The 23,126-nt window shown below is 41.2% G+C and overlaps 1 protein-coding gene across 1 annotated transcript in view; it reads left to right on the top strand.

Moving 5' to 3' along the window:
- The window catches only part of LOC146866030 (annexin A1-like), a 68,648-nt gene that overhangs the window by 18,035 nt on the left and 27,487 nt on the right, over nucleotides 1-23,126 (top strand). The window contains exons 2-6 of the mRNA XM_085633047.1: nucleotides 8,839-8,921; nucleotides 14,070-14,154; nucleotides 17,838-17,932; nucleotides 19,612-19,725; nucleotides 21,176-21,266. Coding sequence (XP_085489173.1) covers nucleotides 8,853-8,921; nucleotides 14,070-14,154; nucleotides 17,838-17,932; nucleotides 19,612-19,725; nucleotides 21,176-21,266 — 454 coding nt within the window. The 5' untranslated portion in view covers nucleotides 8,839-8,852. The remainder of the gene's footprint in view (nucleotides 1-8,838; nucleotides 8,922-14,069; nucleotides 14,155-17,837; nucleotides 17,933-19,611; nucleotides 19,726-21,175; nucleotides 21,267-23,126) is intronic.

Genomic DNA, 23,126 nt, shown 5'->3' on the forward strand with positions numbered 1-23,126 from the left:
TAAAGAGGCATGAGTTGAAATCAAGACTGTGCAGACTGTATTCGGCAAGCTGATCTTCAAATATGCCGCTGCGGGCTTCTGAGCAAAACATTGGGCCTCAGCACTTATTCTTTTACAAATTAGGTATTGCATCTGACCAACGCTGCCGACGCTGGTATTACAGATTCCTCGCTGGGCCCACGATTACATCATCAATTGTCTAAAACCTTTCACTGTCTGTAAAGTTTTGGTCTCAAAATTTGAGTGTCCTGCGTGGAGATGGGCACAAAATTTAGGTCATCTTGAACAAACCAGGAGTAGAGGCTCCGCAACAAAATTTGGGCAGAATCCAGTGTGAAACTTTTCAAGGTAGCCAGCTATTCAAATCTGATGGCTAGGAAACTCCTCTGCAGGCGCAGATACTCATTTATAAACTTATAAATAAACTTATAAGATGTTATTTAGTCCTTAAAAGGTACTTGGGTGCTCCTAGAGGGACGGGGTCGACATCACACACCCTACAGCAGGAATTCTTCCAAACCTGAAAATAAAAATAAAAACCCTTGAGCGCCACAAAACAATAGTCCAAGTTAATATCTGGTATTGATCTTGTTTATTTAATAGCATCACTGTTCTAGTCAACACGTGTATTGTCTTATAACAGACTTCCTCACGGCACGTTTATCAAGTCCATATTCACTTCATTGGTGAGCCTAGTACAACACAAGAAGAATACCACAACAGAGCTCTAATCTTATCCAATGTGTAGCAGGAATCAGTGCACAGTAAGACCTTTTGTATTGTATTCTATGTGTATTAAAAAATGAACTCCTTTCTATTGGCTGTTGGCTTTGCCATTCAAAAATGTAGCCTTTGTGTTGGTGTTGGGTTGTAAAAGTCTCTCCCTTCTCTCCATCTGGCGATTTCACTTAGTGAGTAGTGTAGCCTGTGATGGTCCCTGTTTACAGAGACATGCATCTGTTAGCAATTATCCTTATCGTAACTGCAGTCTGACTTCCATTCTGACCTGAAGAAGCTCTGTGGCTTTGTTTCTGTTTCAGCGGGCATCTGTTAGCAATTATCCTTATCTTAACTGTAGTTTCCCTTCAATTCCAACCTAAACAAGCATTTGCAATGCAATGGGTCTCGCATTTACGAGAGTTTGAGCTATTGGCATTGTAAATGACAATGCCTTTTATTTGTTTTGGTGTTTAAAACATAAATAAAAGGCATTGTCATTTACAATGCCAATAGTTCAAACTCATGTAAATGCGAGACCTATAGTATTGCAAATGCTTGTTTTAACTATCTGGTTTGCTAATTGGGGCCACTTTGTTTGGTGTCCGGGCCTATTTTTTGTCCCAATCTGACGACCCTGGTTGGTCGCCCACCTCTATGCTGTACTGATCAGAGCCATGCCTACCTTCGTTGACCCCTGTGACCTTCGCTGGCACGATGAAACCACTTTGTATTGTACTGAAAACCGAAGAACGGAAATCAAACAATTTTGCATGAGCCCTGGCGAGTGAGCGAGTCCCACTTCCAGAATTGGCCAGGTTGTCACCACACTCCAAGCCCAGGATTCTTATTTAGCGAAGTCGTCCTGCGGCCAGGGCTTTACTCATAGTTGAAAAGATAATTGTATGGCAAAGGGCAGGCCGAGACGCTTGTGACACAGTACTAAGGGCTGCCACTCACCTGTTGTCACCAGTCTGCAGTCTCAGAGAATAAAGTTAAAAGGCAACATGGTCAGAGCGGACGCAGAACAAATGACTCCAATATACACCTCCCAAAATGCATAACGTTATTAAAGGAAAGACGAGAACTGGAAAATTGTGTCCCTGGTGACATCTAGTTCCCTGGTAACCGCACCTCAGAAGTATGAAAGGCAGATACAGCCCAACTGTGATTCAAAGCTGTCAATTGTAGAGCGATGACAGTTCGCAGCAGAGGTGAATTAACATCCTTTTCTGTGAAGTTTACAATCCGTGCTAAGCATGCAGCTACGTCAGAACAGAAAGAGTTCCATTTACTGCCCAGAACAAAAAGCAAAAGGTCACCTCAGCCCTTGTCACGTCAAAGTATCAGACCCATGATCAGCCACGCAAAGTTTCTGCTAGGCGCTCGCTCATTCACAGATTTTGATAAATCCGCGATTGGGTAGGTTACATGTTTCTATATGTGCGCTGTGGCAGAGGGCAGAGGACGTATCCGCAAGTGTTCCATTCTGTTTTATATCAAACAAATGGAGGGAAAGGAGGGCTTTTAAATAATAACAATCACTTATTATTATCACAGGTCCAGCATACATGCCCATCAATGAGTGGAAACAAAGGATATGCAGTTCCTAAATTAGACGCAGGGTGTGTTAGATTAACTGAAGGGTACCAAGGTGATGTAAGGGATCTGATGTGAAAGACAGGAGTTAAGTTAACTCCTTATTGGAAAAGAAGACCCTCACACACCCAACAAGCGGGTGTCTTGCTTCATCACCAGGTCTTTGCTCCTTATTGGGCCGGCAGGTGCAATGCCCGATCAGGCACCCAATGGGGCCTTCCTAGCGGAGATCTTTATTTCCAATGCCGATGAGTGAGGTGTGTGTGGGGGGAGAGAGTTAGTTACAATAGTGAGTGTAGGTGCAAATGAGGTGAGAGTGAGTGTATAAAAACAGGGGTAGGTGATCCACTAAATTTTAATAAAGCATGGTCATCATCCTGGTTAAAACAAAAAATAATCCGCACATTTCTCACCTTTTAGTTATGTGAGTGAATGTGCTAGGGGGATCAATAGGTCAACATGTTTCTTACCTTAGAATATAGTAAATGGCAATTCTTCAGGACCGGGAAAATAATGCGGCTACCTACACCTTTTTGGTGGTGCCCACAGTCTCTAAGAGTTAACAATTGTGGACACGCATACAGCACCCTAAAAATGTGTGGTACCGTAGATAAAAGAGCACACCCTCCTGGGCTGTGCTGTATTCAAGGCCGGGGTGAGTAAACACTAAAATTAGTGTCGGTTCCGTAGTATCTGAAGCACCGTCCGCTTAACGTCTCACCAGCCACTTAACTCCTGTCTTTCACATCAGATCCCTTACATCACCTTGGTACCCTTCTGTTAATCTAACACACCCTGCGTCTACTTTAGGAACTGCATATCCTTTGTTTCCACCCATTCTGTTTTATGCCTTTAAATTCAGTTGAGTTTGAAGATGAGCGTTCTGGTGTTTGACTGGTTGTAGCTAAATTGAAAACACTATTACCCTACAGCCGGAGGAGCACACACTGCAGTCACTGCTTATACAGCCCACCGCCGTGTTACATATAGTGTGCCTTTGCTCTGTTAGCGGATAAGATGCGCATCGGCAACAATTGTGACTTTGGGGCCAAGCAAATGAGTTTTATTGCAACTATGGCCTGCAAAACGGGTAGACAGATTGCGTGGGAGAGAAGCCCGTCCATGCTAATTAGTAAAATAAAAAACAAACGCCCCCTGCACGCTGATCCGTAAACATTGTAAGACAAGGACAACAAAGGTGTATTAAAAGCACAGTGGCGAAGGAGCATGCACTGCAGTCCTAACACCGTCCCTCCTTATAAAATTGCTTAGTGCTTTGTTAAAACTTTATACATGTTCAGGGTATGAGCAAACGGAAGCCAGGAGCGTGAACCCCGTTAAGTGCGTGCTTGTATCTGGTGAAGTGCTTAGTAAAATGTGTGTGAACAGCAGCACTGTGTGTGGCTAAATATAGCCTGTGCTTTAGTGAAGTAAATACAAGCACAGGGTCTGCATGTAAACAGCGCGTGTGTCTAGCCCCCCCCCCCCCCAAAAGCATATCCCAGACGCGAAGGGAAAGCTACTGTGCGTATCCAAACAAGAATTGTGACAACACAGTCCCTCCTTGCAGGCGATAAAACTACGGCACTGTTTGTAGTTTCATTCAAAGGTTCCCTGCAGGCGATAATTATGGCTTTAGTGGATGCTTTGTGTTGTATTAAAAGCAGTTGTAACATGAGGGAATGGTGGGAATAAGAAGAAATAAAGAAAGAAGAACTGCAGAGTGTTTAGTCTAAAAAAAGAAATATGGAGTTTAAGGGGAAATAGGTGTTTGCGGTAATAGAAAAAAGTATAGGAGACAGGAGGATGCTATAGAAAGTGCTTTAAGTTGTGTAGAATCATGAGAAATTGGACGGAAGCGTATGAGGAACAAAACATGGCCTGGAGGAAAAGAGTACTGGGGTAGATGTGTTGTGGCTGCCTGCTGTTCACATGGCGTCGGTGGGCTGGTTCCTGTAAAGCTTTGTGACAACAACTTGTTAATTTGTTAATAGGAGCGCCGGAGGCAGAGATCACATTTGTGCTAAAGTTTGGCGTTGGGCGAACTGAAGTTTATTTGAAGTGGGGCAAGTGTGCTGCGTATGCCTGCAGGAACTGTAAGCGAGTGGGCTCTCAAGGCTATTCCGAAGGCAGAGCTATGTAGTATAGTTATATTTCCAAGTTTTTATTTAGAATGTTTAAACAAGCAGGAAGGGGGTGGCAAATGGTGTGCGCGGCCGCTTTGATGTCCTCAGTGGCCGCGCGGCTCACTGAGGACATCAAAGCGGCCGCGAACGTGATCAGGAAGTGCTTTTCAGGCTGCCAAATGGTGCGCGCGCCCGGTGCACATGCATTGTATTTGGAGGCCTGAAAAGCACTAGTTTGCACTTCCAGATCCCCCTTTTACAAAAGCTCTCGCGAGTGCAGCGCTAAAGCGCTGTCTCAGGCGAGACCTAAAAAGCCCTGTGCCTTTGTTTATTTTTTTAACGTGCATCTGTTATGAATTATCCTGATGGTAACTGCAGTATGACTTTTATTCCAACAGTCAAACTTAAAAATATTAAAAAGCCACGGAGCATTTTATTTGACTAATAAACATTGCGTGTTATTAATGAAATAATACAGTACAGAGTTTTTAGTTTCCTTTTCTGTTGAAGTTGTTGGGGTTTGTATTCAGTTTTGCCAGCGGACATGGGCAGAGATGCTGGAGTCATGTAAGGTGTGGCTGGAAGTAAATCGCAGTGTATATGTACTTGTTTCGGCAACAGCTTTTTAGAGCTAACGATGGTGAGCACCGGCAGGACCCAGGCCAATTAAAGCTGGTTCTCTTGGGCTCATTAATACAACTATATCAAATAGTCAAACTTAAAAATGATATTAAACCACGGTCATTTTATTTTAGTAGTAATCTGCATTGTGTTAAAAGAAAAAAATCACTTTTTTTTTTTTGTCCTTTTCTGTTCATGTTGTCGGGGTTTGTTTTCCGTTTTGCCAGCGGACATGGGCAGAGATGCGGGAGTCATGTAAGGTGTGGCGGGAACTAAATCGCGGTGTATATGCATTTGTTTCGACACCAGTTTTTTTTTTTTAGAGCTAACAGTGGTGAGCACCGGCAGGACCCGGCCCAATTAAATCTGTGTCTGTTGGTGTGATTAATCCAACTATACCAAACAGTCAAACTTAAAAATAATATTAAAAAAACAGAGCATTTTATTTTGCTAATATTAAGAACTGCGTGTTATCAAAAAAATAAGGTTGATCATTTATTTTTTCCTTTTCTGCTGACGTTTGGGTTTGTTTTCCGTTTTTATACCACTGCTCTTTAATACTTTTTATATACGACGAGACCTATTGGCACTGCTAATGCTTGTTTTACTTGTTGTGATTGGGATGAAGTTCGTAGGGCCACGGTTGTTGATGTACTACCATATAAATAGACTGATTTCTTGACTGGTATTGTTTTGCAGCAAAGAATCGCTAAGAATGATAGTTACTCATTGTTTAGCAAACTATCTTCGCAGAGACTAGATTAACCGTGACCTATGAATGAGTCCGTTGTGGATTAGGTTTGAGTTTAATAATGCATATTAGATCTGGATTGTGAGTAATGCAGCTGGAGGTCTCCGCATAAGCATTTTCTGATCTGACTTTGTGCAGCATGCAGATTAGATAAGTGTTCGAGATTGCTTGGAGGAGTGTAAAGTAACAATTTCTGCTTGCGATGCACCATTGTGATTTATGTATGCAAACTGTCATGGTTGTCTGCTATTTTAGTGATTAAATGTGTACCAGGTTAAGACGCCCCTAATAGAAAATTTAGTTGGGATTTTGGTGAAGGGTCCTTCATTCAAGTAAATCAGCAATGGAATTATTCAAGGATATTAATAGTTCCTAACCTTGAGTAAAATCAAACGAGTTGTTTTTACCATGGATTAGTGTTGCTGAAGTTGAGTTGTTCGAAATGAATTTTTGGTTCATAGATGTTATGACTTCTTATGATGCATCAAGATGGCTACCAAAGTTGGCTATGGCAAAGATGGCCACCCGTGTGCAGGTTGGACATCAGTGGTGAAGAAAAAGTTGACACATCGGGGCAGTTAAAAGCAAGCTTTATCAATATGCTGTTGCTTTCATTTCAGCACCCACATGGTGTGAGTTCAGGGCCATGATGGCAGTGCAGATTAGAGTGCAAGCGTTGTTCCAGAATTGGTGACAGGACTCTCATGGTCCACATTTAGGGATGCTTTTAACTGTCCGTATGGGGTGATTTAGTTTACGATGAAGTTGCAGACAGGAAACCAGAAAGGAGTGAGGTGGGTGGGGAAGGTATGGGGATCTCTGTTTTCAGCTTTGTATGTATGGAAGCCATTGATAAAAAAAATTCTTCCAATCAGTTTGTCAAAATGTGCCTACAGCACTAACAATTTGTGGAGCATCTACCTAGCAAATATGTTTAGGTGTCATGTTATTTAACACTTACGATGAAGCTCTACCTTTTACTCCTCTGCATTTGATTTGTCTGCTTTATAATCTTTTCATTTTCTATAATCTTTTTTTATGGCTTTTGCCTGGTGTGTTTTACTTTAAGGTGAGGTTTGATTTCCAGTTCACTGGAGGGGATCGGCACCTGCTAGAATATTAGCCTCCATGGGGTCCTACAGTAGCCCTCTCCAGGCCTTCAGGTTTTGACCTTCCTGCCTCAATGATAGGAGGAACTTCTGGCATCCCATTTTTCCTGTTGTCATCTTAATACATAAGCTGCATGGTGGGAAGTTTGATCTGCAAAATGCCCCTGGAGTAACCATTTCTATGGGGACATTTCAGCTGAAATGTGTTTCTTTGAGTGGCTATGAGTATTGGAAGCACACTTTCATGTTCAGGAAAGATTGTGTGACCGGTTCCATGGAGAAACTGTTTAGACCTGTGCTCTAACATGTGGGTTCCTGATGAGCCTGTTAAACCTGTTGACTTCTTTCACCTGTGTTGGGCAGACTCCATCCTATTCTCATGCTGGGCTTCATCAGATGACTACTTTTGATAGAATGACTGGTTTCATGCTCTGCCTACAATTACTGCACAAAAATTGAGCCACACTCCAGCTCCACCACAGTCGTTGTAGCAATATATTCTAAATCAGTTGCTCATTATTAGATATACCAGCCTGTGCCCCATTCCATACTGCAAATTCCCTCCTACACCTACCAATCGTAAGCAATCTAGTGTACTGAAATAGTTTTATTGGGTTGCGCAAGCATCTCTCCTCTCTTGTTTACCAGTCCAACTTTGTAACTCGCAAGCTCTCTTTTGGACCCTAGCCCTAAACTGAATAAAGGCTGGTTGTCATCTTTCCAGAAGCAGAGCTTACTTAGTTCATGCCATTTGTACTGGTTACTAAAGTGATTTTTGGATTCACATACACACACCCTACCCCTCCTGAAATGCTGATTTTTATGTGCGCATTTTTAAGCTTTAACCAATCACTTCTCCCAAACGCCCATTTTGCAGTTTTCTCACTTATTCTACGTTCTTGACTTCTTCACTACAATACAGTCCTTCTTTATCTCTGGGCGATACCTTCTCTGAGATTTGCCTCCCATCGATCTTGCTCAACAGCAATTTCCACCTACACGGATGCACCTAAACCATCTCTGATGGCCACATAAAAAATCAGCTGCTATTCAGGTGTCCAGCTTCAAATATTAAGAGTCCATAAATAAACACCTCAAACAAGGAAGTTCGTACATTACTTAACACAGTAGTCACCTGAGCTTCCAAGGCTGTTATTCCACCTTCTAAATTTAAAGATATCATAACATTGTTGATGGGCCACTGTCGCAGATCCCTGGCAGAAAATCCAGTACTTGTCTTGTATTAAATGTGTTTGATTTAGTTTGTATGCTGTCCATGCTTATGGCGCAGTAGTCCATTCTTCATTAATTGTTTATATTTTTGCCTAACTTTCACCCTCACATTTCGATATTCGTATGCTATGTATGGATGAACTGGTGGATACGTCTAGCCATAGCTTCTTCATGTTTCAAATCTTCACCAGGCTAGATCTGCTTACTCTGCAATTACTGCCAGTTGGTGCTATGGTTCCTCTTTCTGACATGATGACATAGAGCCATCCAAAGTGCCACTGTGTGCCCACATAGGCTCCTTTATTCCATTCCCTGTGATGTGGTTCAGGATCCATCAGTTAGACATTTTATCAGTCTAGTCTTCTGAAATCATCTGGACGGTAGTTCTGGGTCAGGGCTCTCTACTTCTCACCCAAAGTGCCGGGCTTCAATGGTATTTTTGTGACTGGTTGGTTGATATTTGTAACCAGGGTAGCCTTCACCAGGCAGTTCCTCTTTCTTGGCACACTTCAGCTAAAAGGAACAAAGTAGTCTTGAGTTGTGGGAGTGGAGATGGCGTTTCGTGTGGAAACGAACACAAATGTTGCTACATCCTAAAAATGTATGTTTCAACTGTGTTGGTGTGCATCAGTCGCATTATTTATGTTGTATCTTTAAACCGTATTTGCAATGTTTTTTTCAGAAACAGTTTCCATCATGATGATGCAAGCGTTTCTCATGAATGCTAAGTTCGAGGAAGAAGGCGAAGAGATGCAAAAGAGCACTGTGAGTTTTTCTTCTTGAGCATGAAAGTAATGAATGCTTTTAAAGTAGAAAGTAAAATTTAAAGATCGTGCCATTTTCTACATAATTACCACATCACAACCTTGGTAAAAGTTATCCTTGTCTGTTCAATATGATAAACATATTTTATGATGACTTGCTTATTTCATGGTTGCTGCCATCCTTTGAGCGTTCTGCTTCGGACTAAAACACACTCCGACTGTACCCACACTTTGTGCCGATAATATTCTGTGGGGGGAGCAAAGGTACCAATCTGTCAACGCTCTTCAGCCATTGCTTATTGTGTCCTTTTTCAATTTCAATTAGCTCTAGGCCTGGGTGCAGTTCTGCTAAGCGGAATTCCGCTAAGTGACCAAAAAACTCCACTATGTTGCATTCCGCAAGCGGTGGAGTGAATTATGTTGGCGCTATTCGCATGGATTTTTAGCACCGGATGTTTGTCCCGCGCTATAGAATCGGCAAGAACTGAACCACATACAGCGCTAGAGGGCGTTGCTTCTTTATGCCACTCGAATAGATGTTCTACTCAAGCGGCAGCTTCCTCAACGTGAAGAAAAGGTTTCTCATCATGAGTGATGGCGACCATCTGCAACCGCCCACATTGAGAAGGAGCGAGGAAGAAACTTCACTCTGCTGAGTTTTTCAGAACTCCACTTACTACACGGAGTGGGCAAAACTGCGGGAGCTGAATATCACGCCCAGGCCTTATCGGCTTACATCAGCCATTTATGGATGGTAACTGACATTAATGATGAAAGCTATTTCATTGGTAAAGTTGTTGCTTGAGTCCTCTCAAGCTCATTTGTGTTCATGTGTTGGAATAGACGGTGGATGGCATGAGACTGAGACCCAAGCAGACCGTTCAACCCTGCTGCTCCATTGACTGATCAACATGAGCAACATGCCCACCACAACCCCTAGGTGAAGCTAGTTAATTAGATTGAGCCCCCTCTCTAAATCAGAAGTGCTCAAAATTATCTGATTGTCTCGGAACTCAATTACCACCTTTAATGTTCCCTTATCTCTTTGAGGTTGATCTCAATTTCCAGTGTCTAACTTCACCAGCTTAATAGGAAGTCATGCAGTTTGGGCACGAGTCAAAGGCATGGAGCCATGAAGGATGTGAACAAAAAGATCATTGTGGACAGTGCTTCCTCAACTCTAACGCACCCCAGCGCTTGGTTTTGGGCCGGCCCAATCATTTTCAATATTCATTTTGAAATATACCTGAAAATTTAGTAAACCCTTAAAAAAATAAAAATGAATACAAAACATTACATTATTCTGTTTGATGTCTATTGTGGTACCTTTGTATTAAAAGCTCATACCATTCCAACATGGCTCCTTTTATTTAATTCATGAGGTGATGAAGACATTCATATTTTCTAAATACCTGACTGTGCAAGTCAGCGTTGCTGAGCCTCAGATGGGATTCTATTACTTGCAGGTTAAACAGTTTAGTACTGTTGTGTGATAGAGCCTCCACCTCCTACCACGTGATAAAGCTTTGATTCTCCACACCTAACATGGTCATGATTTATCTTGTCAATTGTATGCTAACAAGCACATGTTAGTGGTGAGTTCAGTTGTCTACAATCTCAAAGGTCCTTCAGTCATTTGTTGAAACGGACACAAATCTTTAATGCTTATTGAGAACCACATTGGTTTACTTTGTAAGTGCTGCGGGGAAAAAGTGTGAATTGGTGCATAGCCTATAAGTGCAAAAGATTAACATTTAGAGTATTGGCATGGTTGTCCTCTCTGTCAACACATTTAGATATTCTGTTTTTGATCACACAGTTCTTAAATACATGAAGTAAGCCTTTGGAATATTATGTTTGTTTGAGCTACTGCAGCAACTTAAGGCTAGATTCACAAAAGCCTTTTTGGCGTATGCCAAGTAGTATTCCAGTAGTACTAATTCGCGTACTACAAAATGCAACACAATCAATAACCAGAGATATCCACCTCTCCTGTCCGATTTATACAGAGCGCCCGGTCTTTGTGGTGGAGATTTGTGCTAACTGAAGTTTTGAATTTAGTAGTAAATGTAGAGGGGCATGCTAATAATAAACACATCCACTTGGAGTAAGACCATTGTTGAAAAAATATACTTCTAATTTTACTACATCCTAATGGTTATGAAAAAGCCTTCGGTGTACCCCAACCCAGCCCTTGAGTAAGTCGAGCCCCACACATGGCCAGCCACTGGTACTGCACACTCATAGATCGATGAAGGCAAGCTATAGCACCTGACACCAGATGGGAAATCATTTAACTGAATTATTATATCCATATATATTCAAGTAAAAAACCATGAGCAGAATTAATTTAATTTTATAATTTTTTAATTGTAATACACTTACATTTGAAAGAAATGACTGACTTTTTTTTACATCTTTATGTATGGTTTTCACACTTGGGTACCAATCGGCATACACATAATAGTTGTATTAAAATTACAATCTTAAGGTAGTTTCAAATGTCCCAAGAATATTCTAATTAACTAGAACCTAACAATTTACCATATTTGTGATATTACTTTTAATGTCTTGTTAGAAAATATTATATATATATTTACAATTTAATGCAAAGTTAATTTAATAGGTAATGTGCAGTATATTTTTCTTTAAGTACTCCTAGGTTAGTATTTGTATAAAGTGATTTGACCTGTTTATTTTTCTTAAATAATATATTTGTTTACAATTCACTTTTTGTTTTCCTTATTGTGAGCTCCGCCCTGGTGATGGAGATCTCCACAAAGGTGGAAAATTACAAATAGTAACTCCTAAGTCTCCACTACTTCATGTACATCTACACTTCATGAACAGCAAAGAAGTTAAGTTTTACACCTAGGTGTTGGGAGTAGATCTATGCGCGAGTATAGTACACAAGCAAACTTTCCTCTGTGAATTTAACCCATTATGTTTAAAATTGACTTGTATCTTATGAACCTGCCCTTCTATTTTAATTAATGCCACAATCACCAAATCCACCCTAGATATGTGTGATTTTCAAGCAATCGGCGGCTACACTTGAGTAGAGATTAGATGTGCATAGCGAGAGCAAGAAGTTGGAGACTGTGCATTGCTCCTGTGTCCCTTCTCCATCTAATAATCATTACATGCTCCTACAATGTCCCATTTGCTCCACTTTTACCACAACTGAACCTTCCTGCTTCTTCCTCTACCCGACACACACAATCTGTTCCATCCACCTTTCACCACCCCCACCCAATCTGTTCCATCCACCTTTCACCACCCCCACCCTGAACTGGAGTTTTCTGATGCATCCGCATCACCCTGATGCACAGCACCTTATATGGGAGGGCAGCTCTACATCCTTAATTAGCTGGTTGGGGCGCTAACTCTTTTTCCAGTGTAGCATTGCGCTCTTTGTATACTGGACACACTAAAATATTGGCTGCGGAGGAGAAATGGGCTTGTGGGTTTTCAGTACCAGGTTTTCATGCATTAATTATAAAGGGGCTGTAGCAGTTCTTGTTGCTCTTCTCTCTACCAGAATGTCCCAATCTGTTACAGTTGGTAATTCCTGGTGTGTGTGTATTTTATAAGGGGTGTTACACTGTGAAAAACTCACTGTCTGCTGCTCAAGGGTGTCCGCTTGTGCAGCTGGGATGTGCAACTCGGATGTGTACCCACAGCATCAAGCCATACTAAACCTAGAACAGTAGCACACTTAGGGGCCGATTCCGATGTCGGACGGAAGGGCTCTGACCTTTGGTCGGAGCCCTTCCGTCTGCATTGGAAGGTGCCGTTCAGATTCCTTTCCGACTGAGCCATTCCGATGGGCTCGGTTGGAAAGGAATCTGCCTCTGATTCCCGGATGGCTTCTGATGGGATCGGAGAGCCTGTCTGCCGTCAGGAAGTCCTTCAGTAGTCCCCCAGCCGGCTCTTTTTTAAGACCGAGGGAGTACGATGGCAGTTTTCCACTGCCTTTTCATGCCGGTCTTTAAGGCACGAAAAGACAGTCAGAAACAGTCTATGGGGCCCCCAGTAGGGCCCCTATGGGTGCGAGGCTGCCAAATGGTGCCCCACTGTCGATCCCGGGGCGCCGGCAACAGGGTGCAGGGATTAACTGCACCTCTCCATTTCACAATGCAGGCATGCATTCCACTCGGAATGCATGCTTCCATTGTGCAACATACAAGTGTGACCGAACCGGGTTCGGTCGCATCGTACTTGCAGGGCTGTAACAGACGACAGTAGGTCGGTTGGTCTGTTACGGTTCCTGACCGATGTCGGACAGACTCGGGTCCGTCCGACATCGGAATCAGCCCCTTAGTATTAAATTACAGGTGCCTACATGTCAAACCTTTCTCAAATGTATGTCTGGAGCGTGTTTTCTGTATTGGAACTGTTGCAGTAATTCAGCGTCCGTTTCTTTCATCCAAAATAAACACCACATGTCTGATTCCTACAGCTTGGACTTTTTCCAGAACATTATTTTAGTAATACATAAGAGCAAGAGAATTCAAAGGCCTTGCAAAACTTTGGTAGAATAAATACATTCTTGTCTCAAACAATTCAATTTGTAGTCAGTTAAAAATGCTAATTAGCCTGTGGGAGGTGCCCTGACTCAGTATTTACAGCCCCCAGCCACCCCTCAGAAAAGGGCTACCTTAGATGGTTAAGTTGCCCACTCCCTGCAATGACCCAGGCCACTAGTTCTGGAAAATGCTGAGGTTAAATCAGCATGGTGGTGCTTAAGAGGGCAATGTAGACCAGAAAAGGTATTGCAAGTCTTAGTAAAGAAAACTACTTTTATTGGTTAGCCAGTATTGACATGGGGTTTTCTTTTAGAACCTAACTCTTGAAAGTGAGTTTTTAATTTGTTTTTGCTACTGGTGACAAATGTACAACATCACCTGCTGTGGTCCAAGGGAAAAATTACAAAATGGTTTCTGATATCATTGAATGAATGACGTGTGTTGCACACTTTTGCTTTGATACTTCGTATGCTTGCAGTAGATTTGAGAATACTTTCGAAAATGTGTCTTTGGAATTCGTTCCTGGAAGCAATAATGCTATGTTTCCTTTTAATGCTTCTGGCAGAAGTTATTTTGCAAACCTTCACAATCCTGAATTTGAATTAATTCTGAATCACTAGGAGCATGGGCCGACTTTGCAGGCATCCAGTGGCTTCAATCCTTCTTCAGATGCAGCAGAACTTGACAAAGCCATCAAAGTTAAAGGTGAGAATTTTGAATGCATATCAGATTTATGATGATTAAGGCCATGTTTTGATCGGTTACACAAAGAAGTAAAAAAAAAAAAACAAATCTGTGGCCACTTGCTTATGTTTAAGTTCAGAATCATAATAATGTGAAATCCATAGAATAGTCCGTTTCTACTGCCAGGCTTTTTAGACTTGCGAGAAGATAGTTGATAAGATAAAAGTAGACAATACTGTTGTAAATAATGACATGACTGGTTTCTTCGGATGTGAGCATAGAACGTATTGATGATTTGATGGTTGTGTTTTATATTGAAACAAGAATACCAGACTCCAGACAACAGGAAATTCTCACCAAAAAGTCTAGAGTAAGACCAATAAAAATCTGAGGGTATCATTGAATTAATTTAATATTTACTGTAGGATGGCTGTAATGGAGAAGATGGGGTGGGGTGAGGGGGAGGTGCTTGCGATTGAATGCATCCACTAAACTAGCTCTTAAAAGGCAAGGTGAGAGACTTTGTGAGAGGGGAGAGTTGTGAAATGATTAATGTTGTGGAGATTATCGTTTCCATTATGCAAAAAAAGACCAAGGATCCTGGGGTACTCTTCCAACCGTGTTCATATAAAGGAGCTGCTCTCCATCTAAAAGTTGGCAGCTACCAGGGTTCCATGATCTTTTTTACATTGTCCATAATTTCCTTAGGCAGTGAAGGGAGGGAGACTCCTAGGAAATTGACAACAAATATTACGAGGACATACAGGTAAGGAGGAGGGATTTTTTTTATAGTTAATCACCCACCCAGAGCAAATTCACATAGCAAATAACCATGTGACATGATTAAATTAGCTGCAATGTACAGGGGCTACGTTTCCCAACCAAAAGAATGGCAGTATTCATTCTGCTCCTAAGCAAGGCAGTGATATACCTACATCCGGAAACCTATGTAATGAAAGGCTGATTTAGAATAAAATTTAAATAGTTTCCTAGACAATTCTTTCACATTTGCCCTGGCAAAACGGGAGCGCTAGCGTTTCTTCTATGCCAGTACTTCAGTTCGGAGGTAACACAACAGTGGTTAAGTGGAGATAGGAGATTCCTAGCACTGACTCTAAAACTTGGATCATTCGCATTTACAGTGACCTCGCTTTATACACAACACAGGCAAGAAAAGCGGGGTTGGTGAGCATTGTTCTGGTTGGGACGTAAGATAAGTCTGCTCAGAGATTGGGATAGACCATCTATCTCCCTGGTAACAGAATGGGTAGGATGCATGGGGCAGCTGGGCTTAGAGGACCTATAGAAGTTACAACATCCCAATGACTTCACACATTACTCTGCAGAATATTAAATTCATGTACAAATGGATCACTTCATAGCTTACTTTAATGAGGTAAAGATTCATAGCCTCTGCCATAGGACCGATTTTCACTGTATGGGCATGCCCATATTTTACTTATACTGCTAATCCCTCCCATAAAAGTTTGTATGCTGATAATGGAGGTTAATAAGTAGCAAACAAATATAGGCGATTTAGGAAAGCCTAGAGAATTATATAAAATAGACCATAACAAGATCTCCTGGAGTTTCGTTTGCGACACTTTAAAGGCAGTTAAGCATGCACAAAAAACACAGGGTCCCAGAAAATTTGGCACAAACTTACAGCTGCCAAGGCACAAGTTAAATTGCAAGTCACACACAAAGCTAAATATTATTTACGGATGAAGCAACAAGATGATGACCTGGGTAATCAAGCAAGCTGAGGGCGAGAATATCTGACTGTATAATCGCTGCCATTGAAAACCAAGCTGAACAGGTACGGACTAGGGACCTCACAAATAGTTTTATCTTATATGCTCCAGAATACCTGCATGAAGTCATCCCCACCCATGCTCTGAGTGTCCAACAATACTGTTGTCTGGATCGCTAATGCAGATTTTTAAATTTTGTCATAGGCAAACATGGATCATGCATGCACTCCATGACGGATGCCTGTCTTACGGACTGCGGTTTTCTTGGACTGGAAGGGGTCTGCAAAGCACTAACCTCATATTGGTGGGAGGCTACTGCCTTCAGGAGTTGAGCAGCACGTTCGTTTTAGTGTTCTGTAGGAACTAACAGGTCTATTTAACCTGTACCACTGGCACAAGGTCTACAGACTCACTCATTTTGAAGTTCTGTTGCTGTGTGCTAAACTTGCCCTTAGATCAGTTTGGTCTGTAGTGCTGCTATTGGTCTCTGTGTACCCCAAATCAAGCAGGTGCCTATAAGATTGCTTTCCGGCCATACTCACCATAGAGTGAAGGACACAAAGTGTGCTTGTGGTATGGGGTTTCATTCAACCTCCACACAGGCTGATCCAAGAGCAATATGGGCAGCTACTACAATACATCCCACCCTCCCTGGGATCTCTAAGTCTCCAGGTCTGTCAGTTTGATTGAACACACTCTAGCCTGAATCACTACCTAACCGCAAATACCTCTAAAATTGCAGGACTTCAGTCCTGTTTACAACAGCACACACAGCCCTTCGGGGTTTAAACACCTCAACAAAAAAAAAAGGTGACCATTATATTTATTCCTTGTTAATAGACCAAGTTTTAATATTTTTTTTTTTTTTTTTTTTGTGGACTGATTCTAAAAGAATATATGATCTGGGACCAGGCTAAACACTGACAAACCTATATCCTTGAACACTCCACAACACTACTTTGGGTCGACTTGGTCCTTAAGAAATAAGTGTTGTCTTTCTATCCTATCTAGAAGTGTTGTAACCAAAACAATGTGCATGTTTATACAAAGGCTTATATCCTGCATTTATGCACTGATGTATGTGCCATGTTCTCTTTTCGCGAAGGTACACATCTATGTTAAGTTAGATATGTGACTAGTTTACATTGTGCATGCCAATGTCAGCCTAATACCTGTTTTTTAACTGAGACCCAGCCCCTCCATATTTACATATCCTACCCTCTACGCACTACAGTAACATTCTAGAAATTGTTCTTTCCAATGCTGCTGATGGATGCTTATGACAGTTTGATACAACCCCATTATCTGGCCTATGCAAATGACCAGTGGCACATGCTGTATGAGCATTAGCAACCGCTTAAGAACCTTCCTCGTTATGTAGATGATGTATTAGATTCTTGCTCTTTGTTTGAAATTAGGTCTGGAAAATTTGTCTGGTGCTGCTTGGCCAGCATGACCATTATATTCATTTAGCTCTTCTCTCTTGCAATAAATCTACCTAAACTATTTGGTAATGTGGTATAAAGAATCCGGAAAAAAAATAATGAAAAATTACGTTCATGGTGAATATGGTGTACCATCAATGCTTGCCCTGCCTTTCGCACAACCGTTCAGTTGCCATTGGGGGTGCGGTTTTAGAATTCTGCTATAGGATGATGATCTGGTCTTGACGGTGCATGGAATTTCACACATTGTAACATGGCATAGCTAGCAGAGTTGTGCAGATTTAGGTTCCTCTGTCCAAGTCCCATCTTTTACAGAAAGGCTTCCATTCTGGTCTCACTTGCAACCAGACTCAGCCCAGTTAAGGAGGGGGGCAGATACTCTAAGTGCGCAAAGTACTATAAAGTGAATTTGTTCCGTCTCTAATGGCAAAGGCTTGTTTACGGGGAAAGATTACTTTTTGAAATCATTACTCTAATATTTGCAACTTTCTTTTTCTGCTTTCAGGAGTTGATGAAGCAACCATCATTGATATCCTGACAAAAAGAAACAATGCACAGCGCCAAGAAATCAAAGCTGCCTATCAATCGCTGACTGGGAAGGTAAATGATTCTGGCATTTACAGAGAACATTTTTAAATCTCGTGTAACACAGAATGATCTATTGGAACTGTACGTACCAGATAGACTGCGAGTTAGCTCACGAAATGAAAATCAAGATCTTGAATGTTGAGTTGCTTTTGACTGACGGTGATGCAAGATCTTTTGCCAGTTTGGCTTTGTATACCTTCCAAGTGAATTTGTATCATTGGAGCTGGTCAGGCCAGAGAATTGAAGGGGGGAGACGAACAATGGTTGAGTCCGAGGTAACTTCTCCAGAACCCCAAAGTACGAGTCGGTCATGGAAAAAATTGTCCTGGAATCATGCAAAAAAATATTGTATAAGACGTGTTAAATATAGCATTTGAAAGGGCGATAAATGAGGACAAATTATATACATTTAATATTATAAAGACAAGCTAACATGTTTTGCAACATTTTAATAATTTTTGTTGCTTCATCGGGACAACTAAATTGTTTTTGTATTCATTTATAATATTGTGTACAAACAATCAGAATATCCACAATCAAAACCTAATCATATTATGAAATGCCTTAATAATACAAATTTAAGTGAAAGTTAACACCAAGACAGAGGATAAAAAAGAAGAAAAATAATTTCTAAAACCATATCTTTTAAAGGAATAGTGCTATCAATTTCTTGAGCCACTCCTAGATTAAAAAGCACCAGTCATAAAAATGTAAGTAACATGATTAAAACAATTAATTATTAATATTCCCTATGTCAATCTACCTAATATAAATTAATGGAGGGATGGCAAGGGCTTCATGTTGATTAAGTTCAGTGGCGCCTTAAAAATATTAAATATGGGTGACCAGATCTTTAAGTACTCCTTAAATAGTCAGTCACTGAAATGATATGTTATACCAGTCACACCGAACTAATCTATTACCAGTCTCTTGAATATTATATTGGGTTCATGGGCATTGGGGAGTACCTATGGTTAATACCGTTTAAGGCATCCAAGAGCATTAATAGTGGTGGCTTTCAATGATCCAGTAACCCACAAAAATGAAATCATATCAAATATGGCTATTTTTCAAGGTCCTCTCTGCTCAGTACGTTATTGCTCACAATTTGTTAAAGCTACACTACCACAGAACATTATTCTTACCTTGGCAAAAAATGTAAACTGATATTCAGTCTAAAATCCTTCAGTTGTGGCTCTTACTTCCATTCCCTTACTAAAATGTGGTTACTTTGGAGAGGAGTTGGCCTAACGGCTAGGGCGGTCGACCTCGAATCTGGGGAACCGGGATCGAGTCTCGGCAATGACGCTGAACATCCTGTGATTCTGGGCAAATCACTTAATCTCCCCGTGCCTAACAAAAATGAATGTGTCTTCATGTAACGCAACTGGTGCTATGTAAAGTGCTCTGATACCCGATACCTTTGGGTCTAGTTCGCTCTATATAAAACTCCATAAAAAAAACAGTTGCCTGCTGACTTTTAAAATCAGGAGTGAGGCCACAAGACATCCATTGTGATATGCTGTTTACTGTGTTTAAACTGATAAGGATGATTTTTCAACTTTAATAGGTAGTGTTACTACCTAGAAAAAAAAAATCAATAAGGTATGGGACAACAATAGTGCCACGGTTGCAACAACTAAAGCACTTGATATTTCTTTGTAAACATTTGTCATTGTACGTTTTTGCAGCCTCTGGATGCCGCTCTGAAGAAGGCGCTCTCAAGTCATCTTGAAGAGGTTGTTTTGGCTTTGTTGAAAACCCCAGCTCTTTTTGACGCTGAGGAGCTGAAAAGTTCCACAAAGGTAAATGAATCAGCCAGTTTCGTATTGAAATCTACTTTACTTAATTTGCACTTTGACATATGGAACGGGGATCGGTATTTGGTCTTCAAGTTATTCAGAAATCAATTTTTGCATATTGAATTTATAATGTACTTGGAATAAAACTGCACATTATTCATTTTTTATTAATACCGGTTGTCATTTGTTTAATGATTTGTTATGTAAATATAATGGGATCCCATTTAAGGGGTATGTAGGCTATTGATGCCGGAGTAAATCATACTTTGTGAACTCCCCAGCCCTCGTTGCATGGAGCTAAACCATGCCCATCTTTCATTCCGTGATCACATTTTCTTTTGTTTTTAATATACAGGGTTGCTGGTTGGAGGGTGGGTATATTTCCTATGTCCCTCCTTTTTATATTGTAAGATTGAAATTCCCTTAAAACCCAGCTCAGTTGATGCTCATCTGCGGTGTGGCCCTAGAGGTTCTTGTAAATGTGCCAAACCAGACTTTCAACAGGAAGGAGAGAAAATGAGGCACCTCAGACTGACGGACGGGCTGGTCTTCTGGTCTCTCACGGATGAGTCTGCATGCAGCAGAGCATTGTATACAAGTGCGCTGGACATGCAAGTGTCGGTGGCTTAATAAATTGCCGTCCAATCTTTCATGGCTCTGAGAGTCTGTATGAGGGCAGGGATGCATTGCTAAATGCAGCCATTTTGCCAGGAATCTGGCATGCAATCTGCTCTTCATAAACGGACTCGTGCTAAGCCCAGCCTGCCAGTCCTCAGTCCAATTGCTCATTCGCATAGAATCAACCAACGAGAGAAGGCTGAATCCCGCAAGGACGTGCAGTGAGAGGCAACTGTTTGTGCGTGCACACATCCCTGCCACAACCAGTCTCCTGCCTCCTTCCGCTGCTCCCTGTCTGTCCTCTCTGACCCTAGCCTATTGGTCCCACATTCTCACCCCTGTGACCTGGTTTATGCCAGTGGTCGGGCTCCTGATTCTGCAGTATCCTAGAACCACATGACACATAGGCCCCAGGGCTCAAAGATGATATGTTTCTCCAGCATTTTCCAACAGCTCCCTGCAAGGAGGAGAGCTGGGAGTAAAGGATTGTGGAGCTGCCGACCCCAGGTTCAGTGGTGCTACTGGAAGCCTTTTCGTTCTAAGGGCTTATTTCTCATGGCAGATGTGCTGAGTCTGGTGATGAGGCATTATTCTACCATTTACCAATCCTAATCTTGCCTGTTACTAAGCTTGTATCACCCTTGTTCAAATGTTCAATCCCTGGCACTGTACATATGTGTATAGTATTGATTATGCTGCTGTTCCTTGAATTGCTTTACTGATGAATGTGAGTGCACCCCCATTCAAGAACAAATTGTGCAAGACTTGTTGTATTGCATTGTTTGTGTACTGCTCTGTTAGTTTCTCAAGTTTATTCTGCTTACCTTGTTATAAGGGGCTTGGAACAGATGAAGATACCTTAATTGAGATAATGGTATCAAGAGACAACAAAGAGATGCGGGAAATCTGCAAAGTATACAAAGAAGGTACAGTATATGCGCTTTAATAAATCTCACTATATTTCCTTCATTAAGAACTATGAAACAATTATTTTAATATTTGCCAATGTTCATTGAGACGTAGGCTAATTTAGAGCCCTGTTGGAACTCATTTATGGGGTGGAAAAGAGCATAAATAATTTGTTCGTGTTTAGTAGTCTGTATTCATCGGTGCTGGCAGTAATTTCACACTTTTTTGTTTATGTAATTTTCACAACACCTCTGTTGCCTTACCTGTCTGTATTGATAAGTGTTTTCCATGGTAGACCTCAGTGACATCCTACGAGTAATGCTGTGACTAATCTTATGGTTCTCAAAGTAGTAATTTATTAATACAGACACATGTATAATTCAAAGCCAACGTAGCAATGTATGTAGGACACATTTAATTTTAGGAATTATAACTGTTTTGGATGGATACAATATGGTAGAACACCTAAACTTGATATTTGAATCAATTTAAGTAAGTATAAGGCATAGCTTTATAGTATTTTGGGTGTGGTTAATTCTCGTGTGTGGTTAAGACTTATTTTGTGCACAACATTCATTGGTTTGGGTCACATTGGAGAGTGTTGGAGCCAACATGCTAAATGAAAAATATTCCTGCCATGGCCTAATAACATTCATTGTATTCTGCATTAAGTCTTTTCTTTATTTAAATCCTTACTTTTCTTACTACCGGATATTATACCCTTTCTGAATTGTACCACATTGCTTGCACCACAAAATAATATTCTTGGGGGTAGAAGCACTGATTGTGCATAACCAGATATTTTATTGTCATATTGGTGATCTTCTAGATTCCGAGTTAACCTTTTTTTGCCACTTATATTTAATTGGAGTGTTCCAAACAGCCATCTACAGTTGTAATGTCATGCTCGTTCTGTATTCATTGGAATTAGCAGCAGTTTAGTGCTTGTCGCAGGAAAGGAGTGTTTGTTTTAGTAATGTAAAATGAGTGGTTTATCCATGAAGTTGGAAATGAAGAATACGTTTTAAACAGTAGCTTCCACCGTGGAAATATCGCTAAATGTACTTTAAGAAAGGTGTGTATTTAGAAGAGTTGGAGGGTAAGAATAGAAAGGGGACACTTAACAAAATTGACACTTAAGGGAAGGAGTTTCTCTAATCTTGCCGGTGGGAAATTTGCAGCAATATTTTTTTATTCAAAATGCGCACATATATAGTGTTGAAATAATCAACTGGTTGCTTCATGTTCTAGTCTTATGACCGTTCACTCCCCCAACCCTACTTTCAACACATCTTGGGAATGCAGATACAGGTCTGTGATCGCAACTCCTAACTCAAAGTGCAAAAAGTGCGAACAATAAATCCATGTCCAGACAAATACTTGCTTTTATAAGAAAAAGTTGTATTTTATTTCCAACTCTGCACATGCAAAGAAATGTGACATTCAAATGCAACAACATAATCCCCCTCTAGCTTTAGTAGTGTTCAGGCAAATTCCTGTCCCACCGTCTTTCATGTAACGTGTTCGGTGTTTTTCCCCATTCACTGGTGGTCTCATTCAGGGATTGCGCACTACTCCATAGTCCCTTTGACTCTTCAGGATTTTACTTAAAAAGGTCTATGATGCAGCAGCACCTTCAGCAGTGAATCCCCGGAGACTACAGGCCCTAGTTCAAGACTTAACCGCTCCTGCAAAACTGAAGAATTCAGCCTTACAGTGGGTGCCCTAAGCACATGCACTGGCAAGACCAGCTCCTGCTTGGAGAAATAGTGCCACTAGCAGTCCACACGGCAGCGTTCTAGGGACGCAAGCTCACTATGCAGCAGCGCTCCCCAGTGATCAGACCCAGTAGCAGCTAGCAATGATGCAGTAAGTCA

This window comes from Triturus cristatus, chromosome 2_1, assembly GCF_964204655.1.
Source record: "Triturus cristatus chromosome 2_1, aTriCri1.1, whole genome shotgun sequence".
NCBI classification, from domain to species: domain Eukaryota; kingdom Metazoa; phylum Chordata; class Amphibia; order Caudata; family Salamandridae; genus Triturus; species Triturus cristatus.